We start from the raw sequence: 27,228 nt of genomic DNA on the forward strand, positions 1-27,228 counted from the left end.
CTGAGCATTCAGGACAGCAAGATATTCACATGCTGAAGAAGCAGGCAAGCAGGCAGAGATGTTACACAAAAAAACTTCTGGCTTTCTGACACCACAACAGTGTTTATCACAAAGGTTCAGCTCCTGGTTGTTTGGAGAACAGGGCCCATCCAAAGAGAAGCGGTCTGTCCAGATGCACTTCTGGCAGGAGACCTCAGTCTTATCTCCTCTCACCCTCACTCACTGGTGTCTGTTTGGCTGCCCAGTTTTGAAATGAGACTGGGGAGCAGCATCCTCCTTGTCTTAAATGGTAGATGAGCTGTGCCCTCTAGTGGGGTCTGACACACCAGGAGCTGGAGAAGAGCTTTCCAGGTGAAGATAACACAGCCCACACAAGGGACACACTTACCTGGACTCAGGAGGACTCCAAGGCATTTACACCAGCCAGGCCATAGCACTTTGTTCCCACCATCTTCTTTTGTAAAAGCCCTTCACAAAGATCCTGAGATCAGCTCAGTTGGTTACATCGTGCTGCCAATAACACCAAGGTCATGGTTTTGATCCCTGCGTGGGCTATTCACTTAAGAGTTGGACTTGATGATCCTTGTGGGTCCCTTCCAACTCAGAATATTCTGTGAAAGGCATCTGAGATGTGTCATGTGCTCAGGCAGAGGAGACTGGTATGAAAATAACAGAGCACGAGATGAGTGCTTATTGCAGCAGCACAAACTGGTAATCAAGTTTCTCTTAGCACCAACAAAGCAGTCCTTTCATAAGGCTTCAAAGCCTTCCAGCCTTTTTTTTTTTTTACTAAAAATTAGATGCTTAATTTAGGTGCATGATGCTACCATAGCTTGTAGGTCCAAACCAGTGGTAAAAGGGAACAGACTGCCTTTCAGCATCACTCATTGCTGTGGGCAAAGATTCTTCCTGCAGCAATCCCAGCCTAAGGGGTCCATGCCCCCAGCCCTTCCAAAGTCCTGAAACACCTTCCTACCCATGTGCTGTGCCAGGGAAACTGTGCACAGGGTCAAAGACTTGCACCAAAGAACTGACTGATGCAAAGCCCTGGAAAAAAAATAAGGCTTCAAGTTAGCTCATGTGGGAAACAAGTTATGGGAAAGGGAAGGGGGGGCATTAAACTGCTTTGGGGCTGAAAAAATTATATAAGCCTCAGACAGTTTGGGTTTTCATAGGGTTTTTAGGAATCATCCTCAAAGGATCCCCAGATTCTGTTCTAGCCTCAGCAGAGCTGATGGGAAGGACCTGGGAAGGTAAACACTTTCCTTCCCTCTGGCAAGAGGGTAAAATCTGCTCCCAGGCTTCAGTATATCCATCTCAAGTTTTGCTGTGACAGTGTAAATACGTGCACACATTCCCAAATGAAGGGAAATGCTCCAATTTTGCTTGCAGACCAAAACCTCTCATGGTGATTCCACATGAGCTCCTGTATGAAATCTGTGCAACTCTCGGGCATCTGTACATGGCTTTTTACCATAGAAATGAGAAGCAATTGAGCCACAGTGCTCAGGCCTTGGAAGTCACAAGACATGCTTCTCATTTCAAAACCAGGCTGATATTATTTTTAAGCTTTCTTGTAGGACTTCTGCTTTTCACCCTGCTCCCTATAACTATTAGGACTAGATTTTGTGAAGTCTGTTTTACTCTCAGACATCTTACTTGAAGGAAAGATACTGCCTGTGATGATGAGTGACAGAAATACAGAACTATCTTAATTTAGATATTTGATTATCATATCTTGCCATTTTCACTCCAATGCATTAACATGCTGTGATTTCTCTCTCAAGATACTGAAGATTTAACAAGAGTAGCCTTTCTCAAAACACTAAGCCCCAGCTGCCTGGGGTAAGTAGCTATTATCTTAATTGACAGGCAGTAAAATGCTCAGTTTTTGCTCACTTTGCACCTCCCAAGCTCAACAGCCCAAGCACTCTGCAAGACAAGCGGGTGTGTCTTCTCACACAGTAAATCAGCCACGCTCCTGAAAACAATTCTACTTTGCAATCCCAAACCTAAGTTACCTGAGCCCGTACCTGGCACAAGACCAAAGCCAGGTCTAATGTGTGTCAGCAGAAATTGCTGTATTATAAAAACCCGGGGAAGGACAGATCCCTGGTACGCCACGTCTCCAGCTGTGGTGGAGTCCAAGGTGCTTTTCCTCCCCATTCCCCTGATAACTAGGCTGGCCTTGGACCCTATGGCATGGGGAAAAACACACTCACCCATTCATCCATGTGTCTGTCCATCCACCCACCCACTGCCAGACCCCAGCGTGGAAAGTGGGGAGGGAAGGAGGTGGGGAGGGAGGGAGTGCAGGGGGCATGGCCACCGGCTCCACTCCCTGTGACGGCAGCCTAATATTCTTGTCTTGCCTGGCTCCCAGACCTTAGACCTGGCGTCAGGTCTAAGGTTCACTGATCTCTGGTCGCCTCTCACCTTTGACACCACTCCCGGGTGGTTTCGCTTTCACCTGCCCCTGGCACCAAGAGGCTCGAACAGACGGATGGGGCCATCATCCCACCGCACCTGACACCACAGACTGGAACCCTGGGAGGAGAGCAAGGCTTCGGGAAGGTAAAGGCATCCTCTGCTGGGGGATTCTCTGTGAGGCAGGCCCCAGACCCAACCCACCGTCTCCAAGGTGCCTTTCCCAGACAAGCGCCGGGACTCTCATCCTCCCACTAGGAAGCAGCACCCAAGGCACGAAGGTGCAGCCAGCACGAAGGGTGGCACAGTCCTCAGTGAGTCTCTGCCCAAGAGAAGAGGTTTTAGGAAGACTTAGGAAGCCCTCTGCCCTACCCCCATCCTCTCAGAAAGCCAAAGAGCTACTGCAAAGGTCTTAGCAGAGTGCTCGGTGTGTCCCACAGCCCAGGCAGTCTCCATTTATTGCTGCCATATTTCCCGGCACAGTTAATGATCCTTATTCTCTTCCCCTTAGCTCTGGGGAGAGCTGATTGCCCTGAGAAATCAGCACTACATAAATCTAACAGTGTTTACACCTTAAGTCTTTGCAGTTGAGATTTTTGTATCCCCTGGTAACCTTGGCTTAAGTGAACTTTCCAAGTGACCATGCTCCCACATCAGCACTGCCAGAGCTTTAGCAGCTAGGAGAAGGCTCCCAAAAGCAGAGGAGTGCTTTAAGTTGAATACTGGAAGTTAACTGGGGACGTAGGTGCATGACAACTATCTCGTGTGGGGGAAAAAATTAAGTATCTAAGTGTGAAAGAACCTAAAGTATCACGACCAAAAATTGCAGGGTTAGATACTGCAGACTTACACAGTTAAGCATTGAAGTCCTGTATTTTTTCCAGGGAGCTCATTAACTGTGGTTCTGGTTCACTGCTGCACCCCTGCAGAAACTCAGCAAATGTCTTTAATGGTTTTAGGACTTTCTTAGAGCTTGTGATTTAGAAAAGCTTAGACATCAATTAGACATCATTACACTTAAACAACATTAATTTCCCAGGAAGTTAAACAGTCTTAAATGAGACTTCTCGATAACTTCATCTTCAAAAGGTATGCATTACTTTTCCTTTTTTTTTTTTACTGCTTTCCTTTGGAAATAAAAGGCTTATCCCCTCACAGTTAATATACCAGGACCCTCCACCCCAGGTTAAAAATGCTGCAGAGATACTAATTTACAAAGTGGCGACAGCCAAGCCCTTGCTGTCACATTCTAGCACACACTGTCACCTCATGTTTCTCTCTTTATTACTAGTCTTTATGCTGATAAACGACGAGTTTGAAAGGATACTCCTTAGATAAAATCCACTTTCCTGCTAATGCTAAACAACTAGGTCAGCCTCATAAACATACTCATCAGATCCCTTCTTGGAAATGGGTGGTTCAAGTGCAATATTGCTGATCTGGCGCTGCTACTGCTGTAGCTGGCAAAGAGATCACCTTTAACTCGATTTACAGTGGGCTCCATAGGGACACAGCTGATTAATGCTGGTCAGAGCTGGCCCAAGGGAAGGAGAGAGGAGACAATGAGACAGGGGAATGGGGGTGTCTGGCTGAGAACACAATTTCCTGGGTGCAGCAATGTTTAATCCTCTGTCAGGAAGTGAGAAATGATCTGTGTCGTGGCCATTTGGCTACTTACCTTCAAGGTAAGTGTGAGATCAAGCAATCTTGCCCCGAATATCTGCTTCTAGACACAGCTGTCACAAAATATTAAGCTGTATCTGGAGGCTAAATCCACCAGCAGGATTTTTACAGTCGATTGAAGATAAATTGGTTTAACTCTGACTATACTGAATCCAAGCAGGTTCAGCTTTCTCTGCCCCTCAGCATGGCCTCTAGGCACAAGGACGGGACTTGCAACACCTCAGCTTTCCCCAAGCTGCTCCCCAAATTGCTGAGTTATTCTTTACCAGGATCAAAATAAAAAGCCACAAAATCCAGCATCTAAGCAGTCCCAGTTCAGGTCACACCTCAGCCTTTGAAAGCCTGTGTGGAAAAATTTGCTAAAGCCGTTTTACACCAAAGCATTGGTGACTCCTTCAGAGTTTTGAGTTTGTAATAAGATCAACCGAACTTATTCTAGTTATGCTGACAGAAACTTTCTAGCATGCACATGCACTCTGCTGGGGTTTAACTCACAGAAATGCACAGGAAAGTTTTTGTCAGTATTTCTCCTGGATCTGCTCAGGGAAGTCAGCAAGGTTTCCACATGAACAGCAAGCCTGTGTTTCCTCAGCAGCACAGACACTGGCTGGAAGGACAGGGATGATGTTTGCTGTGACATCCACACCTGGAGCAGGGATTGTTGACCCTGCCAGAACAGCATCCTGGAATTTGTGGAGCTGACTGTAACCCTAAGCCAAGTCTTACTGACGGTCTCTTCCTCGAAGCATAGAGCAGCTACAGAAGGGTGACTATGAACCACATGAGATATCTGGATGCTCTTCCTGTAGTCCTTTAGCCAGAAAGTGCAGGTTTTTACTCTGTACACTCTTTTTCCAACAACAAAAACAAAAACAAACAAACAAACCAACCAAAACAAAAACAAACAAACAAACCAACCAAAACAAAAACAAAACAAAAACAAAACAAAAACAAAACAAAAACAAAACAAAAACAAAACAAAAACAAAACAAAAACAAAACAAAAACAAAACAAAAACAAAACAAAAACAAAACAAAAACAAAACAAAAACAAAAACAAAACAAAAACCAAAAAAAAACAAAACCAAGAAAAAAACCAAAACCAAGAAAAAAACAAACAAAAAGGACAAAACCACCACCATTTTCCCCTGTTCTTCATTTAATTAGAAAGAATAAAGCCACGTGTTTTTCTTCCTTGCCATTCTCCTTGGGTGGAAAGGGAGACACCCTCTGGGAAAGAAATTGTTTAAAATGAACTTTGGCAAAACTCATTGCAGTAAATCTCAGGTGAGTTTTGTTCCAGCATCAACTCAACCTTATGACGTTGAACAGAGAGCAGCAGAGGGAAATGATGAGAAACTGAGTTTAGTATAGATAATCTTGGGTGGTTTTCAAGCAGCTTCTTGCTTCCTTAGAGAGTTTTATGGCTTATCACCAACAGTAACTGCCCAGAATGGATGGCAGTCTTATTTCCAGCCTATAAAGAGGCAAGTGTATGTGATCAATACCACAAGGAGCACATTTATGCTGTGCTGCAGAGTTTATCTTTTTCCTTTTTAAATAATTTTACCCACTCCTGACTGGCTGTTCTGCACAAACTACAATCCTGTTCTTCATCACAGGGGCTGTATGAGCTGGGGAAGGTGGTGTTACCTGTGTTCTTTAAGGGAATTAAAGCCCATTTAACTGAGCAGGAAAGCTATTTGGATCTAAAGATTCAGACCCGAGTTCAGCCAATCGAGGAATGCTCTTAAGGACAGCTTTATTGAAGAATTAAAGGTCTGGAGCTTGCCAGATTGCAGGGGAAGGACAGGCAAAATAAAGGAGACACGTGGGATGAGCAGCTTGCAAGAACAAGAGGCTTTTGTCAGAGAGGGGTGTTGCAGAGACCTTCCCAGGCCAGGAACTACATTGCTAGTGCTGCTGTTAGGTGTCTTCACAAAGGTACTTCTTGCTCAACAGCAATGTTTCACATACCAGACTCCTGAGCCCCAGGTAGAAATATCCCTAAATCTTCATTATAAGTCTTGCAGGTCCTGGTCTTGCTCTCTGGCTGACCAGGGCTTTCTTCCACATGTAAGGAAGCACCCCATTCCAGCAGTGCTCATCCTGGCATCCTGTTCCGTTCAACACCCCACGAGCCTTCATCTTCAGGCTCTGCATGAACTTCCTTCTCTCATTTATAACTGTTCACATGAGTATTTTTGGAGGAGGAGCTCTGTAAGGAGGAACCAAGGCAAACCAAGACAGTGTTATTTGCTGCCCTGTGCGGGCAGTTCCCACCAAGAGCAGGGCACTGTCGCTTCCTTGACCTCAAGGCTGGGAGGAGGAGACACGTGCCACCCAGGAGGGCTCCCACCGACCATCCTCTTCCCAGGGTATGGCCAAAACTCTGCAGCAGCTTTCTTGGAGTCAGGTTTGAGATAACCACTGTTATTCTGGTCTGTGTTCCCCTGCCATCCCTGGGCACAGTGTAGCTTCATCCGGGCAGAGTCGCGCTCTGTGCTGACACAGTCATGAGGTGTGAGACTTCATGGGCTTGGCCTGTCTGGGGGTTCTTTACCATGGTGCAAGAGCATGTGCCATCTACTTTGTGTGCTGCTGTCCTCAGGGGTGCTTGAGCCATGTCCTCTTGCTCCTGCTTTTTCAAGCAACTTGCTGACTCAAAGCAGGGCTACCACAAAGCCCATCAGATCCTGAGGTGCCGAGTCATTCCCTGGGCAGTGTCCTTAGCAAGCTGGCAGCAGCATCACCTCCATGCCTGAGCTGGGCTTTCCTGGTATAACTTATAACCAGCACCCACAATAAATGTAGAACATCAGCCTAAACTCTTCAGCAGCACTGTGGTGAGAAAGGTGTGCTCGAGAGCAAGGCACAGCCATGAGTGATGTCCCTCTGCCATTAACTTCCCCCAGCATGTCCTCTTAGAGGAGACACACCAAATTTAGTCTCCTTGTCTACATCCAAGAAGGCTTCTTGCATCTATTGTTCCTTCCTAAAGATCTCCACCTTCTGGTCATAACTGACAGTGGCAGATGCTTTGATATATTAGATTTGATTCAGGATATTAATGATTTTATTCCAGCCTATTTTGAGGTTAAACCCCACCTGTCCCCCTGGCACCAGTCAGGACCTGATGCAGGAGGCTGGGATCAGTTGCAGATGTACACTGAACAGAGTTGGTTTCATTGCAGGCCATGGCACAGGAAACAATGCCAGGCGCCTCCCTGGAGGGGAGTCATCCCACCTACACGTACAAGGTGGTTCTGCTGGGCAGCATGTCGGTGGGGAAGTCAAGCCTGGCCTACAGATACGTGAAAAATGACTTCAGGGAGTTCCTGCCAACCGTGGGCTGTGAGTGAGTGGCTTCAATTGCTTGATGGCTCTGGACAAGACACCAGGCCTGATGCACTTCCTTGAAGCAGGGTGGGATGGAGAAGAACTGGTTGGTACATCTCACGGTAGCACAGACCCACTTCTGAGCATGATACAGATTTGCCCAAGAGCCAGACCTTCCCCTTCACATCTCTGCAGACCATTTGCTCAGCACCAGGCTGTAAGCAGAGCCACATCCGTATCACACAAGTATGGCTTGGTGCTGCTTTTTAGAGGCAGATGAGCAGCAAACTGAGTGAAACCTGGAATTCAAACTGTACAGCCCATTTGCTCTTTGCACGCTTGGTCCTGTGCTGCCCACCCAGCTATTTAAGACACCCCAGGAGGGTCTCACAGAATAGTTTGCATTGGAGGGCACCTTAAAGATAATCTAATTTCAATCTCCCCTGCCTAGGTCCTACAGCATCTAGACATTATAGATGTTCCTTTTACATGATGTACCTGGCTTTTGCCTAAAAAGGCACAGCAGGCACAGAGGCTGCAGTCCCACCTGTATCTGCAAAGCTGGTAGAGGAGAGCAAAGTGCCGTGGAACTTCTCCCCATCCCTCTGCCGTGGCTGTGGCTGGTCTACAGGCAGCCATCTGCTCCCTGGGAACAGGGATGGAGGCTCACCCTCCAGTGCGAGCCCTTTCAGTGGATATTCCTATTCAGAGCTCTCACAGGTCTGACCCACCAGCAAGGTGGTGGTGCCTCTCTGTCTGGGGTCTGTTCTGCAAAGCTCAGAACTATCTGGCATCAAACCTGGTGTCCACCCACGTTTGCTGTCAGGAAGGGCCCCTGGCCTTGCAGCACATCATCCCATCAACGGTGCCAGTGATCACGAGAAACCCACCCCAACTTTGCGCGTTAGAACATTGTTACCAACCCTCGGGATGGGTTTGACCTCACAGCAGCAGACTTAAGGTATCTCCTGTTACTGCAAGTGAACATGTACCCTGCATCTTGCTTGCAGGCTCCTTCTTCACACGCACACACAACCTGGAGGCGGCCACCGTCAAGTTTGAGATCTGGGACACGGCAGGCCAGGAGAAGTACCAAAGTGTCTGCCACCTCTACTACCGGAATGCCCACGCTGCTCTCCTTGTTTATGACATTGCTAAGAAGGTAAGGCAGGGGATGCTTGTTCCATCCATGCCATGCTGCAGCACACTGGTGGGGCAGAGATGTCCAGATGATGGTGTTTGTCCTTTGCAGACCAGAAAGCAGTACATGAGCACCACCTGAGAAGGTGAACATTCCACCTGGGACTTGTCAGGGGCTGCCCCTGCCCATGCAGGATCATGCCACTACCCTGGGATGATTTCTGCTGCCACGCAGAAGGGGTGCATCCCATCCAAGGTGGATTTATGCCTGAAGGTGTTTGAGAGCTGGTGACCTGTTTTTCTGAGAGAGGGCAATCACTACTTCCCCACCACACCTCTTCCACCTTTGGTTTGGTGCCACCCATTCAGCTTTGTCTGAGACAAAGGGATTAAATCAAAACCAGATCACTGAGCGGTTTTGTCTCCATTTCTCCAGGAAACACTCAAGAAAGCAAAGCTGTGGGTGGAGGAGCTGGAGAAGAAATTCCTTCCTGATGAAATTGTCATTGCTTTGGTGGGCAACAAAACAGACCTTGCTGCTGAGCGAGAGGTCACCACTGAGGTGAGTGCCTGTGGTTCCCTCATCACCCCCTCACCAGCAAGCACTGGGATATGTCCGAGGAAAGCCAAGAGTTTAAAAGGTTTTCAGACACCTCCAAAATCTCTGTACAATTACTGACCCACCATAGCCAAAAAAGCAGCCACAGAAGAGGCTGGGGTAATAACTCTGCTTGTCTCCACTTAGGAGGGGGCAGAGTTTGCACGGATAAAAGGCCTCCTGTTCATGGAGACATCTGCAAAATCCAACCATCAAGTAAATGATATCTTCATGGCCATAGGTGAGTCATGTGATGGGTCTAGGTGAGAGCAGAAGCAGGTGAACCACGGCCCCAAGCCCCTGCAAAGCTGATCCCCTTCACTGCTCCTGCTTGCCACTGAGATCTTCTTCCCAGCCAATCCAGCCTGTGCCACCCCTTAAGGCAGAAGGATGGACAGATCCATCCCAGGATACTCCAGTATCAGAGATGGCTTTCAGGCCTTCTCCCAAAGCCACAATTTTATTTTGCTTTAGTATCCAATCTGGGTGTAATGGTGTCCCCAGCTTAGCTGTTTGGGGAACTGTGGGATGGTCCCCTGGGGTGGGATGGTGTGGCCATCGCACTCCACACCTACCAGCAGGGGAAAAGAGCCCTTTCTTGCCTTATGTTTCCTCTTAGTCCAAGAGCTCCTGCAACGGGAAAAAGAGAAGGCATCTGCCCCATCCCCACACGAGAGATCAACAATTGACCTGAAGGAGAGCACACCACAGAGGAGGTGCTGCTGGCTGTGAGGACATGCAACTCTGGACCTCAGCCATGACTGGATGAAGTCTCCACGAGGAGCAGTGGGGACTCAGAAGTGCAGAAGCAGCTCAGCCTGACCACCCTCCCCCTCAAAGCGAGTTCAGAGCCCACAGGGCCTCTTCAACCCTCTAGCACTGTCTTCATCCGAGAGCTAAAGCACAGGGTTTTCTTCCACCAAGCTTCCACTTCCAGAGAAGAGCACAACCTGCTAGCAACACTACCACCAACCCTGACTGGTGACATCCCCTCACCCCAGCTGCACATCACCTCCTCCATCTCCCTTTCCATCTGAAAAGGGAGGGTTTAGCTTTCCAGAGCAAAGCAGGTGCATTCTGGGGACTTCACACTCAGGCTGCAAATAAAGAGAATAGTGCCCTGAAGGTGCGTTACTTTTCCCTGTCCTGGATGTCAGCCTGCAGGTGGGGAAGCTTAGAGGTGGCAGGGACCAGAGCCAGTGCTCCCTCACCCCATCTAACCCTTAGTGGGTCACAGCCCATCCTTGGGAGAAATCACAGATTTATTGCCAACATAAGAGCCAGAATGGGGCAAAACCAAACAAGTGGTGTCTCAGTACCCCATGCCTTCCAGGGCCTTCCCTTTGCATATTATGAGTTAGATGTGGGAATGCACCTTGGCTGGAAAAGGATTAAAAACCACCTATGCTCTCTCCAAAGGCAGCAGCGCTCACCTTGTCTGCAGGGCAGTAACCTCTGAGTTTTTGGGGCATGGCCTGAGAGCAATGCCAGGCAGCAAACACCCTTGAAGACCTTCCCCATGCAGGGGAGGTTATCTTACCCCTGAGGACCAACCACCCCAGCACCCCACACCAGCCAGGACACTCACCTGTGGTGCTTCCCCAGGGCTGAGCCATCCCGGAGCAGGACAAGAGCCAGTCCTCCGAAAAAAGGCTGATTTGCTCCCTCCTCTTGCCTAAATCCCCTTTGTTAGGGCAGCTGGGAGACATTAGGTGCTAATTGCCACTCCTGTACCCCATCTGCTCCCTCCCCTTCCCAAAATTAACCCTTCCCTCCCCGAACCACACTAGACCCTCTGTGCTGGGCCGTGACAAGACCAGCAAATTTTGGGGTCACACTCTCCACCCTGCACCCCCCACGTCCCCCTCATGCTGTGTTTTGGAACAGAGAGGCTGGGACACAGGGATGAGACAAGGGGTTTTATTGTCAGCTTCAGTTCAAGGGTTCCGCTCCTCCCGGGGAGGGTGGGGGGCTGCACAGGCTCGCTGCCGGCCCCCCATGGGGTGGGTGCCCTCGCCCAGGGCTTGCCGCCTCCCAAACCGCCCCACTGGCCTGATCCCGCGTCCCGTGTACCAGGAGGGGTCGATGTCCGGGTCTGCAAGGGAAAAGCCGAGGAACCATCAGGGGGTGATGAGGGAGAGGACAGGGTGTTTCACTCATGGGTGGGGGGATAAGAACGCAAGGGGAGCAGGAAAGGGGGAAGAGAGGGATAAAAGCTCTTGCAAAGGCTGTTTCAAAGCAAACCTTTGCTTCTGCATCGTTACACCCCCTCCTCGCCCCCAAAAATGCGGCTGAGTCTGGGGATGCAGAGGGGGCTGGAAGCAGGGTGTTGACTGGGGGGACTCCCTTACTCATGTTCTCCTTACTCCTGATTTCCATGGAGCGCTGGAGGATGCCGCCGTAGGTGACAGGCAGGGTCAGGCAGGCGAGCAGCAGGCACAGGAGGCAGGTGGCCCCCAGCTTCATCCCCAGCACTTTCCGCCCGCAGTGGCTCGGCTCCGAAGTCTCCTGGCCCCCGGCACTTCACGCCACAAAGACGGTGGCCTCCGATGCGGCTGCGGGAGGGAAGGGATTTGGCTGTCGATGTGTGTCCCTGTCACAGTATCCCTGGGCAAGCAGCGATGCAAAGCACTGGATCAGAACTCGGGGGTTTTGCTGGGGCTGATACCTTTTGGGAAAGTATCCCCTCCAAACACAAGTTGTGCAAACCTGATGTTCATTAAAACAGGTTTTGGTCCTAGCCTAGTGCCTTGGGTCAGGCCTGACAGAGTTCATCGTTTCTCCTCTGGGAGCCCCGGTGCAGCACGGGATCCCACAGCCTGGGTGATGGGGAGAGGAGCCACCACCAAAGTGCAGGGCTGGCTGCACCAATCGAAGGCTGCAGAGCCTCAAATGAGGTTTGCTGCTGGATGCTGGGGGATGCATGAATGGACCACGGTCACCTCTGCACCCTGGGCGCCCACCCCTGGACCCGGTTGCCGAAATGGAAACCCGAGAACACCCTGTAACCTACTCCAGGGCACTGAGGGGATGAGCAGGAGCGTGCACGGCTGAGCAATGGGCTTGATTTCTGCCAGAGCGAGGGGGGCAGAAGGCGGGAGAGCTGGGTGAGGCAGGACACGGCGCGGGTGTGGCGGCAGCTTTGATTCCAAGGACTTTTGCAAAGGAAAAGTTTGCAGCGTGCTGAGCAGGAGGCAGATTGGGCTCCTGCGGGCTCAGGTTTGCTGCGACCACCAAATTTTTGGAACCCCCCAGCCCGGTCGGACAGACGCAGGGACAGACACACGGAGAGGCAAAGCAGGGCTCAAAAGCATCATGAGAGGGAGAGAAAAGCGTGGCTCCCGCCGCCGGGGCTGCACTTACCGTGGCGTGGCGAGGCGAGGTGCCCGGCTGCCGTCCCGCTGAGCCAAGTGGCTGCTGTCTGAGCCGGAGTCCCCTCCGGTCGCTGTTTTTATGGCCGGTTTCGTGCTGATGTCAGAGACGAGTCCTGACAGGGACCGAGCCGGGGCATCTCCCCTCCCCGCTGTCCCCTCTCATCAAATCAGCACAGGGATTTTCATGACTCAGAAGGGACCAGCATTTTATCTTCCGCTGGCTGAGGAAGATAGTTTGGGAATATGTTAATCCCTGTCCTCGACCCAGGGTTATTTTGGATAAGGGGAAGTTTTCTGGTCCATCACCCCCCCAGCGCCCACTGCGGGGAGGGGGAGGATCTGTGGTTCACGCTGCCCTGAAAGCTGAGTTACCAGTGCAACTCCACCACAGGATTTACACTGGGTACCTTTCTCCATCACTTTCCCTCCCCCAAAAAAGCTGCTTTAAGGAAACCAGAACATTAAATGGAGAGAAGAGGGGAAGGCAACTTGCTGGGGCACTCGGGTTGTCAGAAATGGGTTTGTCCTCGTGGCATGAGGGCTTCAAATTCCCTGCTTTCCCGTCCTTCCCTTCCCCCCCCCCCCCCTTTTTAAATGGGTTTAAAAGATTTCTGACTATGTTTGTTCTGCTGGATGTGACACTGAAGGAGCCATCTCGTGTCCTGAGCACAGAGGGTTTAGTTGGTATCCTCAGGCAAAACTGGGACCAGAGACATCCTGAAACAGGGACATATTTCTGCTGGCAGGATGGTGAAGACACTGTCACTAGTGGGGTGAGGGCAGGGGGCAGATCTCTGTCTGCCACTCCCACGTGGGGCTAGCATTGCCCTGGGACAGGTCTCCATCTCATACGGTTGTCAGCTCCAATGCCTGAGTGCAGCAGTGTTGGGGACAGGTGACAGGAGCAGCAAGGGACACAGGGTGATTGCCACAGAGGTGTTGCAAAGGCAGGGAAAGGGGTAAAGAGATATATAAACCCCCCATGTTTCAGCCATGGAAACCCACACCCTGGGCTCAGCAGGTCTCTCTCTACCCCAGGGTTGCTGCTATTATTTAATACAGATTTAAAGCAACCCCTCAAAGTGGGCTTGTGTTTCTTGTGGCTTCAGCTGCCAGACTTGATTCGGGGTGTCCATGCAAGTTGGAGCAGTGCATTTATTTCAGGATCAGCCTCTCCTTACCCCAACCCCGTGCATCCCCTTTGCCCACCTGGCTTCACCACTGGGTACCACTAATCCACAGTCTTCACACCTGTGGCTCTGTGACCAGTATCTGACTATTCATATTGCCATCCTGATCAGAACCATCTGCCTCTGTTCTGCTTCAGTGCTGCTGATTCAATTCCTGTCTGCTTCACCTGGCTAGTTTTAAAGCAAGGACTGCACAGATTGGTTAAAGGAAAGGATGGACATGGACCTGCTGGAGTGAGTCCAGAGGAGGCCACAAATATGCTCCAAGGGCTGGAGCCCCTCTGCTCTGGAGACAGGCTGGGAGAGCTGGGAGTGTTCAGCCAGGAAAAGAGAAGGCTTTGGGGAGACCGGAGAGGCCCTTCCAGTGCCTAAAGGGGCTCCAGGAGAGCTGGAGAGGGACTTTGGACAAGGGCCTGGAGTGACAGGACAAGAGGGAATGGCTTCCCACTGCCAGAGGGCAGGGTTAGATGGGATATTGAGAAGGAATTCTTCCCTGTGAGGGTGGTGAGGCCCTGGCACAGGTTGCTCAGAGAAGCTGTGGCTGCCCCATCCCTGGAAGTGTTCCAGGCCAGGTTGGATGGGGCTTGGAGCAACTTGGGCTAGTGGAAGGTGTCCCTGCCCATGGCAGGGGCATGGAATGAGATGAGTTTTAAGATCCCTTCCAACCCAAACTCTTCTGTGATTCTATGGAAAGAGAGAGGAACCTTTGCTTGAGTGAGCTAAAAGAACAGACACAGGAAAATGGGTGGATGGTTCTGGACACAAAATTGGCTTTATTGCATGATTTAGTATACATATATAAAATCTCTAGACAGAAAGATGGGTCAGAAAACCAGCAGAGAACAATGTGGATGACTACAGCCTGAACGATGCCTTAGTTTGCACTGCTGAAGCTCACCGTGAGGATTTCTTTACAGGGTCAAGCGTGGAAGGACTTGAGTTATGGCTGAAACCAGACACAGCAAGAGATAGAGTTGGGGCAAAGGCTGAGCCCTGACACCAGAAGGCTGGGTGCAAACCCCCCAAGTCTTGGTGGAGCTCCCTTCTGCCAGCAAGGAGCTGACATCCCAGCACCAAGGCCAGCGGAGCAGCAAGAAATGTACCCATTAATGCCACGGTGTCTGGGAAAGTTTCTGCCACAGCAGAGATTTGCACTTACCCTTTTGAGTGTCAGGCCAGAAGGATTTAATTTTAAATTAAGAAACTGGTTTTGTTTCCATCTGGGAAGCCCAGACTATGGAGTTACAAGACTGCTCTGGGATGACCACAGGACCAATTTCTAGGCAGTTAGCAGTTTCTAGACAAAGCCAACGTATGTGTTACTTGCATGATAATTCATCCTACTGCTCATAATTAAAGTGGTTTTAGCTCAGATGCACAGGAATTGCCTAAAGGGTCCAGCCTGAGTGGCCATTGATGGGAATCTGTCAGCGTTGGTCTGACATTTGCCCTCTGGCTGTGAATGATCCTCTCCCCATCATCCACAGTGGAAGGAGAGAGGCAGGGAGGGAAGGATGGAGGTGGGGGCTATACAGGATAGGGACCAGCAGGTACTAAGCAAAAAAACTCTTCCAAAGTGACCTGTAAGAGAAACCAACCCTCTTCCCATCCCAATACCCTGGGCATGGAGATGGGGCCAGGCACTGATCCACAGGGGTTAATGGATGTGGGGAATTAAATATTGGAGGAAAACGAACATCTTGGAGCATCTGGGAGGGTGTTACCAATGCCACTGTCACCTGGCAGGAGCCCAGGGCCACTGCAGCCCACGAAGGTCATCACAGCTCCTCCAAAGGATGGGATGGTCCTAACAGATTCTACAATGCCATCATCAGGGACAGGGGACATGCTCATCCACAGAGTGAATCTTGGCATGGGCTGACCCCTCTGCGGAGCAGAGAAGCACCTACACTCTGCTTGCTGGAGTTCTTCTATATATCTTGCTGATATAACCTCACATGGAGAGGAGGTATCTTTGAGAGCTGGAAAAGCAAACCAATACCCAACAAGCTCTCCATCATTTCTTCCACCTTCCTTGCCAACACCTCCTGCAAGCCTCGCCTCACTCACGTCCCCAGATGGTCACACTCACTTCAGGCATAGCAGTGAGAAGCCTCAATGGGTGTTTGCATGGCTTGGTGCAAAGATCTGTTGGCCAAGTGCTCACTGGGAGGGAACCAGCACTGCTCTCAACCTCCTTTGCTGCTCGGGGAAGGGAAGCAATGCTTCCAGGGACATGGCAGGGAGCTGGGACCAGCACCACGATGCGAATCCCAGCACTGGGATTCCTGGGTCCCTGCTCTACCTGGGGTACCCCAGGGGCATCCTCCACCCCACTGTCAGTTCCTGTCCCTGCTCACCACCAGCCTGGAAAAGAGCAGGGACAGGCACTGACAGCTTTTACCAAGTGAGGGCTGTGCCACTGCTCCTGGTCCCTGTGCTGAATGCCACGCTGACATCCAGCTCCCTCCTCTGGTCCCTTTGGTTGACCCAGTACCCAAGAGCTTCCCAAAGCCAAGGTCTCATGCCTGCATCCTCCCAGGGAAGCCCCTGGCCACGTGAATGCACCCCAGTGCCTTGCCCCTCTCCCCAACAGCTCCCAGTGAGACCTCCTGCCCATGGCCTTTGGCTTCATTTCTGTCCAGGGTTTCAGGGAAAGAAGGGCATAGGAGAAGGAGGAGAAAGTGTTGCGGGGAAGGCGGTGAGAGGCTTTGCGCTGAGGTCTTGTGTCATCACTGAAATGCGGTAGCAGGAAGGTTCCCCTCTCCTCAGGACAGGTGGGTCATCACAGGCTTCTGCAAGGCACAAGGAGAAACCTCAGCTCACCACTCACTGTGCCCATGCCCTGAGCCACCCCAGGTGACAAGGACAGTGTGCTCCTTGTCCCCTCTAGCTGCCACTGCATGGAGCAAGGACCTGCCCCATCCCATGGACCACACAGGCAGCAGGAATTCGAAGATGTACATCTTTTTTGGTCCCCCCACACTGGGGCTCGTGACATCCCGGACTTCAGGGGGTGATGCCCGGGTGTGCCTGCCCACCAGTCAGCATGGTGAGACCAGTGCTGGGAGCTGGGAGCTCCACTGGCTTGAGGAGAGTGTGGGGAGGGACAGGTCCCTCTGTGAAAGCCCAGGGAGGCAGGTCCCACATGGAATGCAGGCCACAGCCCTTCTGGGTGGCTGGGTCCGTACCGCAAAGAGCCTCTCCACTCTCCTGTTCTTCCCGTTGGGGTTTCTCTGCGTCAGGGAACCACGGTAAACAGAGTTACGGTCAAAGGAATCATCAAAACCTGTAGAGAACAAAGAGATGGGGAGAAGCTCTTCATCCACCTCACCAGAGGTTTCAGTTACCCACCAAGTCATTTGGGGTTTACTGTGGGTTTGGATGCATCATGGCACTTCCCTCTCCAGGAAGGTGATGGGAAGCCCTTTGATAACAAGGAGACAAGAGTTGCTGCTACTCAGGTTCCTAGAGCACTGTGTGAGCTGGGTCAGCCTACCAGCAGTCAGGACCTCTGCTCTGGAAAGCTCTGCCTGCCTGCGAGGAGCTCTCACACCACCCAAGCCTATGACACTCTCTTGACCTACTAAGTCATCTCTTCTCCTCTCTGTGACCAGGTTCCACCAGCTGCACCTTTTTAGGCCCAACTTTTCAAGTCATTGACCTGCAGGGAGGGCAGTCAGGAGACCAAGTCACCCCATCACCCAGCCCAGGCAGAGGGGATTAGGTTTGCCTGGTGACGTCTGTCCCAGTTGCACATCCCTCCATCTCCTCACAGGGCTGACGTGTCCCACGGGCTGCCTTTATCTGCCTGTCCTTTGCAGGAAGGAGAGCAGGTGACTCCTGAGCATGAGGACAAGGAACCTTTCCACCTACCAGCCTCAGCTTAGGAAACAGCACTGTTAATTGTGTGAATGGGGGAAATGCTATTTCACCTCTGCATTAAATGATCTTTTCCCCCTTCCCTCCCTTCATCTTCCATTATCTGGAAGGAGAGCCGCTCTTTCTGTCTTTAAGCTTGTGAGTGTGATAAGGGAGAAATAGAAAAGTAATTTCCTAATCAGTCTCACTGATATTGGTCAGGATGAAACATTTCCAGTGATTGCCCCCCTAGCACACAAGCTGCTGTGCCAAGTTACAGGTCACAGTCTACTTTTAAGCTGCTGTTTGTCATAACTGGGCCCTGGAGGGCCTCTTGCCCCCCACCAGAGACCAGTGGCTGAGGCATTTGGGCAACAGGGTCGAGATTTATAGTCATAGAATGGTTTGGGTTGAAAGGAACCTGAAAGTCCATCTTGTTCCACCCACCTGCCATTGGCAGGGATACCTTCCTCCAGCTAGACCAGGTTGCTACAAGCCCTTTCCAACCTGGCCTGGAACACTTCCAGGGGTGGGGCATACCATCCAGGGAAGGATACGTTCTCCAGGATGGCCAAGCAAGGAAGAAATTGCTGTCAGAAGCGATGATGGGCTTAGGCGAGGCTTTGAGATCTAACAGCCCACAGGATGCCAGAGATGAAGTAACGCAGATGTCTCCCTGAACTCGGGTGGCCAGAGCCCAGGCTGCAGAGACAGCCCTGGTTCTTGGAGGACTGACCCACCTCAGCCTGACCTCTGCTTTCCCGTCACTATCCCTGATCCTGCCAACTGCTGTCTCCTTTCCACGTTACCCATCACAGGTTTCCCCTGTGGCTGTCTGACCGGGAGGATGTGAGCACAGGGAAGGGGACCCCCACTGCAGACACACAGCTGGATGCAGAGAGGACCAAGCATCCCCCAGAGCCCAGTCCATCACCCACAGGTCCCCATCTCCCACAGGCAGAGCCATGCTCCTTACCTGTGATTTCCAGCGGACTGTTGAACCTCCTCCTGAACCTCTGCAGTCCAGGCATTGCCTGCAAGGGAAGGGGAGCAGCCTGCTGTGGGAAAGAGGATGGAAGGGCAGAGGTCCCCACTGAGGCAACTACTTTGAAAGCAGCAGTTGTCTCCAGGCTTAAAGCTGTGCCACATGCAAAGCCAGCACTGACTAAACACATACTCACTTTAATGTCATCCAAAGACTCCCCTGGACTGCTGCTGGCAGGACCGGGAGAGTGGAGGCAGGCAGCCTGCAGGCAGAGGAAGGGCAGAGGTTTCTTTGGGGGTGCAAGAGGAGGCAGACAGCTTGGTCTGCAGAGCCCCGGGCAGCAGGAAGAGAGCTGGGCACAGCTCAGCAAGCCAGGCAGCCCTCGGCAGCACCCAGAGGCAGCAGCAACAGCCCGGGGGAGCATGTACATCTCAGGGCTGGGACCTCATACCCACCATCCTCCATGCTCACCTGCCCACTTGACTTCTTCTTTGCCTTTTCCACCGACTTCACCGTCAGCCCCGCTGCAGACAGAGCCGCAATTCGGGATTCAATGTCTGATATCTTTAGAGGGAGGAAGAAAAACATACGGATGGTGGCTGGAGGATCCACCACTGGCTTTGTTTGCCATCAGTGGCTGGGCAAAGCACCTCTCAGAGCTAAGCCCTCACCTCGCTCTCTGCCTGCTGCACCTGAGCAGCAGCTGAGGCCACTTTGTCCTCCAGCTCTGACAGCTCTGAGTCAGTAGTGCCGCTGTGCTGAGCCCCTTCCTCAAGCTCCTTCAGGGTCTTCTCAAGCCTGTAGGTCTTTCCAGCAGTCAGGTACACCTGAAATACAGGAAGAAGAAAACCTACATTGCAGAATCAACCTCCCTAGAGTTCTCCTCTCCTGGTGTGACTGCAGCCACAGATGCAACAGCTCCTGCCATTCTTATTTGACTGCCTTCTTGCCTTGCAGCACAGACAGTACCAGTCAGCTCTGACATGGCTTTTCATCTCATTTCCTCTCTTCCCCAGGCTTTTAGAGAGCAATTACCAATGGGGTGAAGTGGTAAAAGGCTCAACGGGAACACAGGAAGCACCAAAACTCAGTGACCTGCTTGAGGAGCAGCAGCATCTTTATGCCATGTGCTCAGAGGGAGGGCAGGTCCCTGCAAACAAGCTCAGGCTGCCATGTCCTGTGATGGCAGAGAGCTGGGAAGGAGATAGACTGACTTTTCATATCTTCTCAGTCTATTTTAAGGGTGTCTGTGCTGCTGGGTTGCCTGGGGGCATGGTCAGCCTGCACTGTCCTCCCTTTGCTTCATAGAGAAGAAGGGTAAAAGGATCTATCCCAATAAACCCACTACCACTTGCCTCCTTTTGGGCTGTTACAAGGACACAAGTCCAAGCAAAGCAGTTCAGGAAACACTAATATGTCAGTATGCAATCACATGAGATGATCAGATGGGGTTTGGTCACTGTCCTGCTGACTGGTCCCAATATGTCACTATTGCTAATGCAATTCCTGCTCCTCCAGCCCTATCTGCTTTACCCAGACTGGACATTATGCAAAACTGCCTGGCAGGAGTCCTCTGCATGCACTGAAGTACCAAGCATCCACCCAAATCACAGCAGCATGTCCCAGAGGTCCCACCCACCCCAGTGCAAACCCTAAAGCCATATACCACTCAACCTGTGAGTCGTAGGGATTTGTTGTTGGCCCATCAGGCTCTCCCAGTGCCCTCCAAGGCAGGTGGCATGCCTTGGAGAGAAGAGAGTGGCCAGCCAGCTGTGACTCAGCCAGGATCCCCGAGGGAATGGCAGGATGACACACATCTCCCAGAGCCATTGTCTACCTATCCCTGTGCCAGCACTGACGGCAGCAGCACTAAGCCCAAAGTTCACATCCTGCCCAGCCCTATTCCCTCTCCCGGGAGCAGGGGAACCTCAAAACCTTCATGCATGCAACCCTCTTCCTCTGGGATGCTGTATTTGGCCAAAAACCATCCAGGTGTTGCAACTCCCTGCTTTTATTTGCAGGCTTTCCCCAGTGAGAGGTGAGCCACAGCGGGTGTTATAAAACCCTGCTCCCCCATTGCAGGACATTTCCTACAGCAAAACCTGGCCACCCAGATGGAGATTCAACTCTGAACCGTTTCTTTGGAGCTTGGTGCATGGCACTGTGGATGCAATCCATTTCCACAGGGAATCAATATATGTGGGTTTATAGCAGCTAAAAAAGCTGTCAGTGCTTCATAGTGTCACATAAACCTAGCAGGGGATTATGCTCTAGATGTAGCCTTGTCACCTGCACGAGCCCATCAGCCCCAGGGACAGGCCAGCCTTAGCAAACAGGTAGGTCATGGTACCCTCGATGATGAAACACAGTGCTGGGAGGAACCAGAGAGAAATGGGACACAAGTCTTGCTGGAGCACAGGACTGTTGAAGTCCAGCAAAGCAGTGCTGCTACAGCAAGTTGGGGACTGTGCTCACCTTCTTTCCCTGGCACTCACCCAGGGGAACCAGGAACCAAGGAAAGGGAAACCCACATGACAAGAGCACCTGCTCTTGCTGTTGTATCACCATTGGACAAGACCAGACCCTTTAATCCCTCTGCTGACCATCCTTTTAGTGCTGACCTACCCACTAACCAGAAATCTGGGGGGGGGGGGGGGGATTCCTCTACACTCCCACCCCCTGATGCCCACTCTGCTCGCAGAAAGTTCTCTTGAACCTTACATTTTCCTCAAGCTCACGGTACGCTTCGGCCACCTCTTTCCCATCTCCCAGGCTGGGAAGCTGCCCTGCAGGGAGGGCACAGCCGCCGTTGCACTGGCTCTCTCCGTGCAACGACTCCCACACCGCCTTCTCCGTGGCGTTTATGGCTCTCAGCACTTTGGCCGTGATTTCGCTCAAAGCCTGAGCCGACGACCTCTGCGAACGCCCAGCACAGCCAAAGCGGAGGGTGGGAGCGGGGAAAAAATAAGGACGTTATTTTAATGTGGTGTACAAAACAGCACAAGTTGGGGGTGAAAGGGGCATCAGACCTTCAGGAGCTGTGGGTAGATGGAGAAGAGGTAATTAACGGGCTTACGCTGTTCCTGAAGGGCTCTCCACTGGAGACGGATGCGTGGCTAAAGCAGAGCTTTGATCTCAGCCCGTGCTTTCTGGAGGATGGCTCTGACAAAAGAAGTCATCTCGAAAGGCTTGGAAAAAAGGTTATCGAGGGATGTTTTGCTCGCTGGAAGCGGTGCCACCGGAGCTATCTGACACCATCTGGCCACCTGAAGGCCTCTTGGTTACTCAGCAGTTGAGATCTAATTGCAGCATATTGCTTTACACTTCAGCGGGTCCGAGCAGGGATGCAAATAACTCCTTGAGTTTGTGGCAAAAGAATAAAAACAACCAAACCTCATAAAATGATTGAATTGCCACACTGCCAGAACTTGAGACTAAAGTCCTCTCTTCCCTCCTCAAGGAGCACTGATGCCAATAATGCTCCTAAGTGCTGTTGGCTTGATGAGGTGCTAAGCACATGTAAAAATGGGCTGAAGAAACTCATCATCTCTCTCTCTCAACTGATAATTCCCTAGAAACCAAGGAGATGGGGGTGATATATGTGCCGTTGACAAAACAGTTGTGTTTACAACTGCACCTTATTACCAGGCAAGCTGTCCTGCAGAGGACCAGCTAACTCAGTCCAGATGATATTTTTATAATTTTATGGTGCCTTCACGGTACAATGGAGTTTTTTCACATTTTCCATTAGGATTGTGTGCTTTCATCACAGTGTCCCCCAGTTAGAAGATTTCCTCCTGACTGGAGGAGACTTAAACAAAAAACCCTCAAAACCCAAACCTTGCTCTGGTATAAGGGAAGTTGTTAAAAAACATTCACAGCAACACAGCCTTTAATCAAGGCTGGTCCAGCTACCTCACTGCAGACATTTCTAACTCAATACTCCCCCCTGCTTCATAGGTGGGTTTGGGTGCAAAGAAAGTAGAAAATCTGAAGGATCCAGGCTTCATTTATGAGAATCAAGAATCTTACACTGATACCATACAAACAACTGCCTGTTCAGGGTTTGAGCCTCTGTCTGCTGCACATCAGCAGCTCACACAGGAGTTAAGTTACCATTTATCTGCACTTAAATGGAAATGGTTATTAAGATGATGCACATCCTTCAATCTATGAGAACTAGTTAAGTCTGCCTGCAACAAGCATCTAAAAGCAGCCTTCAGGAAAAAGGAGGCAGTGAAGGATGCTGTCGGGTAAGGATGCAGCACATAGCTGATCCAGTGGCACAGCAAATGGTACCCAAAACCACCAGTTTTTGCACTGGCTGAGGAACAAATGCACACTGAAAGGAGGCCTCGTGGCACCATGAAAAAGTCATTGCAACCTCAGATGAAAGTAGCTTTACTGGAGAGGAGCAGCGTGGTGCCCACTCGCTTCCTTTGCTGTGCTCGCCAGCGACGGATGTGTCAGAACAACTCACGTGTACCCCTTCCACAGCCAAGGCAGAAGAGAAGGGATGAACAAATCAGCCTTTGTAGACCAAACAGGGAATGCTGACCTCTCCATTTGTGCTAAGGGATCATCTTGGGAGGCTCTGCACAACTGGAGACACACTGCATAGATGCTGTGATCCGTCCTCCTCTCCCTGACCCACAGGTCACCCACCACATAGTAGGGGATAGGAGCCAGCACAGTGCTGTAAATACTGATCTGGCAGAGTGGAAGAGGGACCAGGGATTTAGGGACTCAGGAGCACTGACAGGTGTGGAAAAGACATTTCAGGCTGTAGCAGGTGCCTGACAAAGGCTGCTGGTACTAAATCATCACCAAGCTCTTCTCCCACCCCAGGACTCTTCTCCATAATGATGTCCAGGTCCTGGGACAACTCTAAGTAGATGTGGAGGTTGTGTACCTCTTCGTGACAGGCAGTAGCCTCTAAGAGGCTTTACTTTTGACTCTTGGATGAGACTGGGAGAGCCTACAAGGAGAAAGGTCCAGATCCAACACCCTGGGACTTCCCAATCCCTTGACACTCTGTTAAAGCAGACAGCTGGGTCAGACACAGCACGGCCCTGGGAGGCATCAAAGTGGAGGTGTGGGACAAAAGAAGAGTTCCATTATCATGGTGTAAAATCAGAAACCACTGAGAGCAGAAGGAATCACAGATGCAGCCTGGAACAATACAGGTGGGAGGACACAGATTACCTTTTGAGCATCTCTGGCCAGGTCATCGCTGGAGGAACTCATCTCTGGTTTCTTTGCTCTCTTCTTTTCTTCATGCTTCTCCTCTTCAGAAGAGACTTCTTTGTCACTGATGTTGCTGGCTAACTCCTCCAGCTTCCTCTTCAACTCCTCCTCCTCGGCATCGGGATCAGTTTGGGACTCTGGGGCTGGAGACTGAAGGAGCAGAAAAAGGGAGTTGTGTGACAGCCTCCTGTGGTGGACAACAGGGCATTGCCTGGGTCCAGACACACTCATTGAGCAGAGGAGCTCAAGGAGTGGACAGACAGACTTTGCAACAAGAACTTGGAGCCCCTCTCCACACCCGTATTCCTGAGGAGCAGCCAGACTGCCCAGGGGAGCAGCAGAGACCAGCTCCACTCTGAGGAATACAAACCCTTGCTCTAAAGGTCCTTCATTCCCATTTTCTCCACACGCAGAACATCTTTATTTTGCCCTGTGGAAAACTGCCTTTTCCTCACCCTTCAAAAGGTATGCACTGGGGATTTGGGGCCAAAAATCACCACGTTTTTGTTAGGAACCATGGTGTGGGTGGTAGCCCTGGGGGCAGAGATCACAGCGACCCAAAGACATGGTCCACCAGGGTGAGGGAAGCTGCCATGGGAATTGCCACTCCAAGAGGTAGCTTTCATAGCCTCTAGATAATCTTATTTGCGATGAGAAACCATGAAGCAAATTTTCCTGTAGGACAGATGGCTTATTTCCACCTGGCCTGGTTATTAGGGGCAATTCATGGTACCTGGAGAAGAATCCTATTAAACTCCCAGGCACTGGAAGAGATCTCCAGAAGTTCCTGAACTCGCTGTCCCTTGCATTAAGATGGGAATACAATTACCTGCGTCATACCTGGTGGGTTTTTGTCTAAGCTGTTTTTAACAACCTTGAACAACAGCATCTGCAGCAGGCAATCTTTCTCCCAGGCAACCTATTCCAAGGCTCTGCTGTCCTTTCTACTGGAAATCTTTGCTTAATACTTAACTCCAACCTGTCCCACAGCAGTCTGGACCCATTGCCTCTGCTCTGCTTTGCCCTAGATATGGGAATAAAGCATGGGAACCTGCCACTGTGTACATCTCCTACTCCCTTGGTCAGGCTTACTGACAGAAACACTGAATGATCACAGACATGGCCATCCCCCGTTACGAATTTTAGAAACAAAAGGAGAAATTGCATCGTTTCATCTGTGCCTAGAGGGGACCTCCCTGTAATTATCACCGTCCATTCTACTGAGCTGTCAGCCACCAGAGCGGTGATGGGTTCACACAAAGGAAAAGAGTGCAGAGACTAAAATCAGAAACCCAAAAATCAATGTTTAGCAGCCTAAGTATTCACAGATTCTACATTGTTGCTCAGCTTTAACTTCATTTAGATGTTTTCTTCCAAGTTTTATGGCATGGTAAGACGAGGGCAGCTCAGAAAGGATGCAGAAATCCTCCTTGACTCAGATCTTAGACACAATAACCAGATGATTTCCTCATAGGGACTAAACAAGTGTCCTGTGATTTCAAATGAGCTGTCACAGCTCTGTGGATGTACAGACACCCACCTAATGAAACTCCTGAAATTAGCATTTCATAAAGCATCAGCCTGAAACCCGGTTTTCCTTGTGCAGAAGGAGCAAGAACGGCACTGGCTTGCAAGGGGGTCTAAAAGGGTTAAATTTGTCCTGCCATGCAATGTTTTCTGAGGCACTCCATCACCTGGAACTAGAGAACAGCCTCCAAGGCCAAAACAGAGACTAAACTCAAACAACCCAAGTCACTGTAGCACTTAGGGTCATGGTTCAGTGGTGGACTTGGCAGTGGTAAGTTAATGGTTGGACTCAGTGATCTTAGAGGTCTTTTCCAACCTAAATATTTCTATGATTTCATCTATCCAGCTTTCTCCCTGCAATGCTGGCTGCTTCAGGGAAGCCTCTCAATGATCAGAGGAGGGGCCCAGCACAACCCAAGCTCTCTCCTTACAGAGCACCTTGGCTTTGCCCAGTTACCTTGTGAGAGTGCACCAGGATTTTTTCCTCCAAGCGGTTCAGAATGCGTTCGATTGCAGACATGCGAGTGTTGAGCTCATGAATCTAAAGGAAAGAAGGGAGAAAGAGAGAGAGAGAGAAAAGGAGTAGAGAACAGACCAGCCACCACTGCCAGCACAGTGAGAAAACAGTGTAACCAGCAGAAGAAAGCAAGCAGCAAGACACTGCCACCATGGACAGAGTTAAAAGACATTAAAAAACAATGTCTTAAAAAATAATATCTTTTCAATAGTGTCTTAAAAAATGTCAATAACTTCCAGGAGAGCAACCTCTCCTCAAATCTGGAAAACTCAAAGCAATGGTGAGTACCCAGCACATCACAATTACCACCAAAGCTTTTATGCAGTGAATATAAAACCCCATCACCAACAAAAGCATCAAGCTGTAATAAAGCCATCTATCTTGCCATCATTCCCAAGCGGCCCCAAATTGAAGTCAACATCTGTTTTCACCTCCTACTAACATGTTTTTCAAGCTGTTATTACCCCATCAGCAGCCTGCCAACATAGTGCTGGAAAGGAAGAGGGCAAAAATTTCCCATGAAAAATTCCAGGTAGAAAAACTAAACCTGAAAGTTTTCCCCACCACTTTGAAATTTTCTGATTTCCCAATGCATCGATTTAACCAGATGGTCTCTTCTCCCTTACTCTTCCAACTATAAAAAGGGGCATGGTGAGAAGAGCAGAGAAGAAAAAGACAGACGAAGTCCTGGAAAATCAAAGAGAAGTTACATTCTGTGCTCAAGAACCAGGACAAACCTCTGTGGTGAGGGTGGATTTGGATTAGATATTAGCAAGAAATTCTTCCCTGTGAGGGTGGTGAGGCCCTGGCACAGGCTGCCCAGAGAAGCTGTGGCTGCCCCATCCCTGGAATTGTCCAAGGCCAGGATGGACAGGGCTTGGAGCAACCTGCTTTAGTGGAAGGTGTCCCTGCCCATGGCAATGGGATGGACTGAGATATTTTTAAGATCCATTCAAACCAACACAATTCTACAATCTATGATCACTGAAAACATTAAAGGAACTGCTTTTTTTCCCTTTTGAAATGGAAGTTTTGTTTTCTTTGGAAAAAAAAAAAAGTCTCTCTCCTTTGATCCAGACAAATAAAACACAAATGATGAGAAATATTTCCCATTTTATGACACTACCAGTGCATCACTGCTGTTCTGAGTGGCTGCTGCCCATTCAAAGGGGAACAAGCAGCAAATGCGGTAAATAAATGTGGTAACAAAGAGATACAAGGGCTTGGCTTTGTTTTTATAACATTTCCTACCTCTCTCTTTGTGCTTGCTAGTGTTTTATTAATTAATTCTTCACAACAGCTTGGAGTGATAGCCTCTGCTTAAGGGAAGATGAATATAAA

General features: G+C 50.3%; 3 protein-coding genes across 13 annotated transcripts in view; 1 reads left to right on the forward strand and 2 right to left on the reverse strand.

The window, feature by feature from the left end:
- The first annotated feature begins 1,292 nt into the window (after window positions 1-1,292).
- RAB17 (RAB17, member RAS oncogene family) lies at window positions 1,293-10,328 on the forward strand. 3 transcript variants are annotated; one of them, XM_064660421.1, is made up of 6 exons: window positions 1,293-2,574; window positions 7,304-7,467; window positions 8,459-8,610; window positions 9,025-9,150; window positions 9,334-9,427; window positions 9,806-10,328. In XM_064660421.1, exons 2-6 carry the CDS (start codon window positions 7,431-7,433, stop codon window positions 9,916-9,918), a joined length of 522 nt encoding a protein of 173 aa, XP_064516491.1. In that variant the 5' UTR covers window positions 1,293-2,574; window positions 7,304-7,430; the 3' UTR covers window positions 9,919-10,328. The 3 variants fall into 3 exon arrangements, with proteins under 3 accessions (XP_064516491.1, XP_064516489.1, XP_064516490.1); XM_064660419.1 differs by having other exon boundaries at window positions 2,283-2,574; window positions 7,304-7,463; window positions 9,806-10,326; XM_064660420.1 differs by lacking the exon at window positions 1,293-2,574 and adding an exon at window positions 5,232-6,487 and having other exon boundaries at window positions 7,304-7,463; window positions 9,806-10,326.
- Window positions 10,329-11,101: 773 nt separating this feature from the next.
- Window positions 11,102-12,671, reverse strand: LOC135417598 (prolactin-releasing peptide-like). 2 transcript variants are annotated; one of them, XM_064662047.1, is made up of 3 exons: window positions 12,550-12,671; window positions 11,538-11,741; window positions 11,102-11,281 (listed from the first exon to the last, which is right to left on the reverse strand). In XM_064662047.1, the coding sequence occupies exons 2-3, from the start codon at window positions 11,650-11,652 to the stop codon at window positions 11,124-11,126; spliced, it is 273 nt and encodes a 90-aa protein (XP_064518117.1). In that variant the 5' UTR covers window positions 11,653-11,741; window positions 12,550-12,671; the 3' UTR covers window positions 11,102-11,123. The 2 variants fall into 2 exon arrangements, with proteins under 2 accessions (XP_064518117.1, XP_064518118.1); XM_064662048.1 differs by having other exon boundaries at window positions 11,553-11,741; window positions 12,550-12,670.
- A 1,832-nt stretch (window positions 12,672-14,503) lies between these two features.
- MLPH (melanophilin) overlaps window positions 14,504-27,228 on the reverse strand; it is a 28,263-nt gene continuing 15,538 nt past the window's right edge. Inside the window, exons 9-17 of one of the 8 annotated variants that reach the window (XM_064660422.1) lie at window positions 25,828-25,911; window positions 23,802-23,993; window positions 21,318-21,512; window positions 19,268-19,423; window positions 19,068-19,160; window positions 18,793-18,858; window positions 18,588-18,666; window positions 16,942-17,039; window positions 14,504-16,545 (exon numbers count right to left, since the gene is read on the reverse strand). In XM_064660422.1, the coding sequence (XP_064516492.1) occupies window positions 16,519-16,545; window positions 16,942-17,039; window positions 18,588-18,666; window positions 18,793-18,858; window positions 19,068-19,160; window positions 19,268-19,423; window positions 21,318-21,512; window positions 23,802-23,993; window positions 25,828-25,911 (990 nt within the window). In that variant the 3' untranslated portion in view covers window positions 14,504-16,518. The remainder of the gene's footprint in view (window positions 16,546-16,941; window positions 17,040-18,587; window positions 18,667-18,792; window positions 18,859-19,067; window positions 19,161-19,267; window positions 19,424-21,317; window positions 21,513-23,801; window positions 23,994-25,827; window positions 25,912-27,228) is intronic. The other 7 variants (XM_064660423.1, XM_064660424.1, XM_064660427.1 and 4 more) reach the window with 7 other exon arrangements.

The sequence above is a fragment of the Pseudopipra pipra genome, chromosome 7, assembly GCF_036250125.1.
Source record: "Pseudopipra pipra isolate bDixPip1 chromosome 7, bDixPip1.hap1, whole genome shotgun sequence".
Taxonomy (NCBI): Eukaryota; Metazoa; Chordata; class Aves; order Passeriformes; family Pipridae; genus Pseudopipra; species Pseudopipra pipra.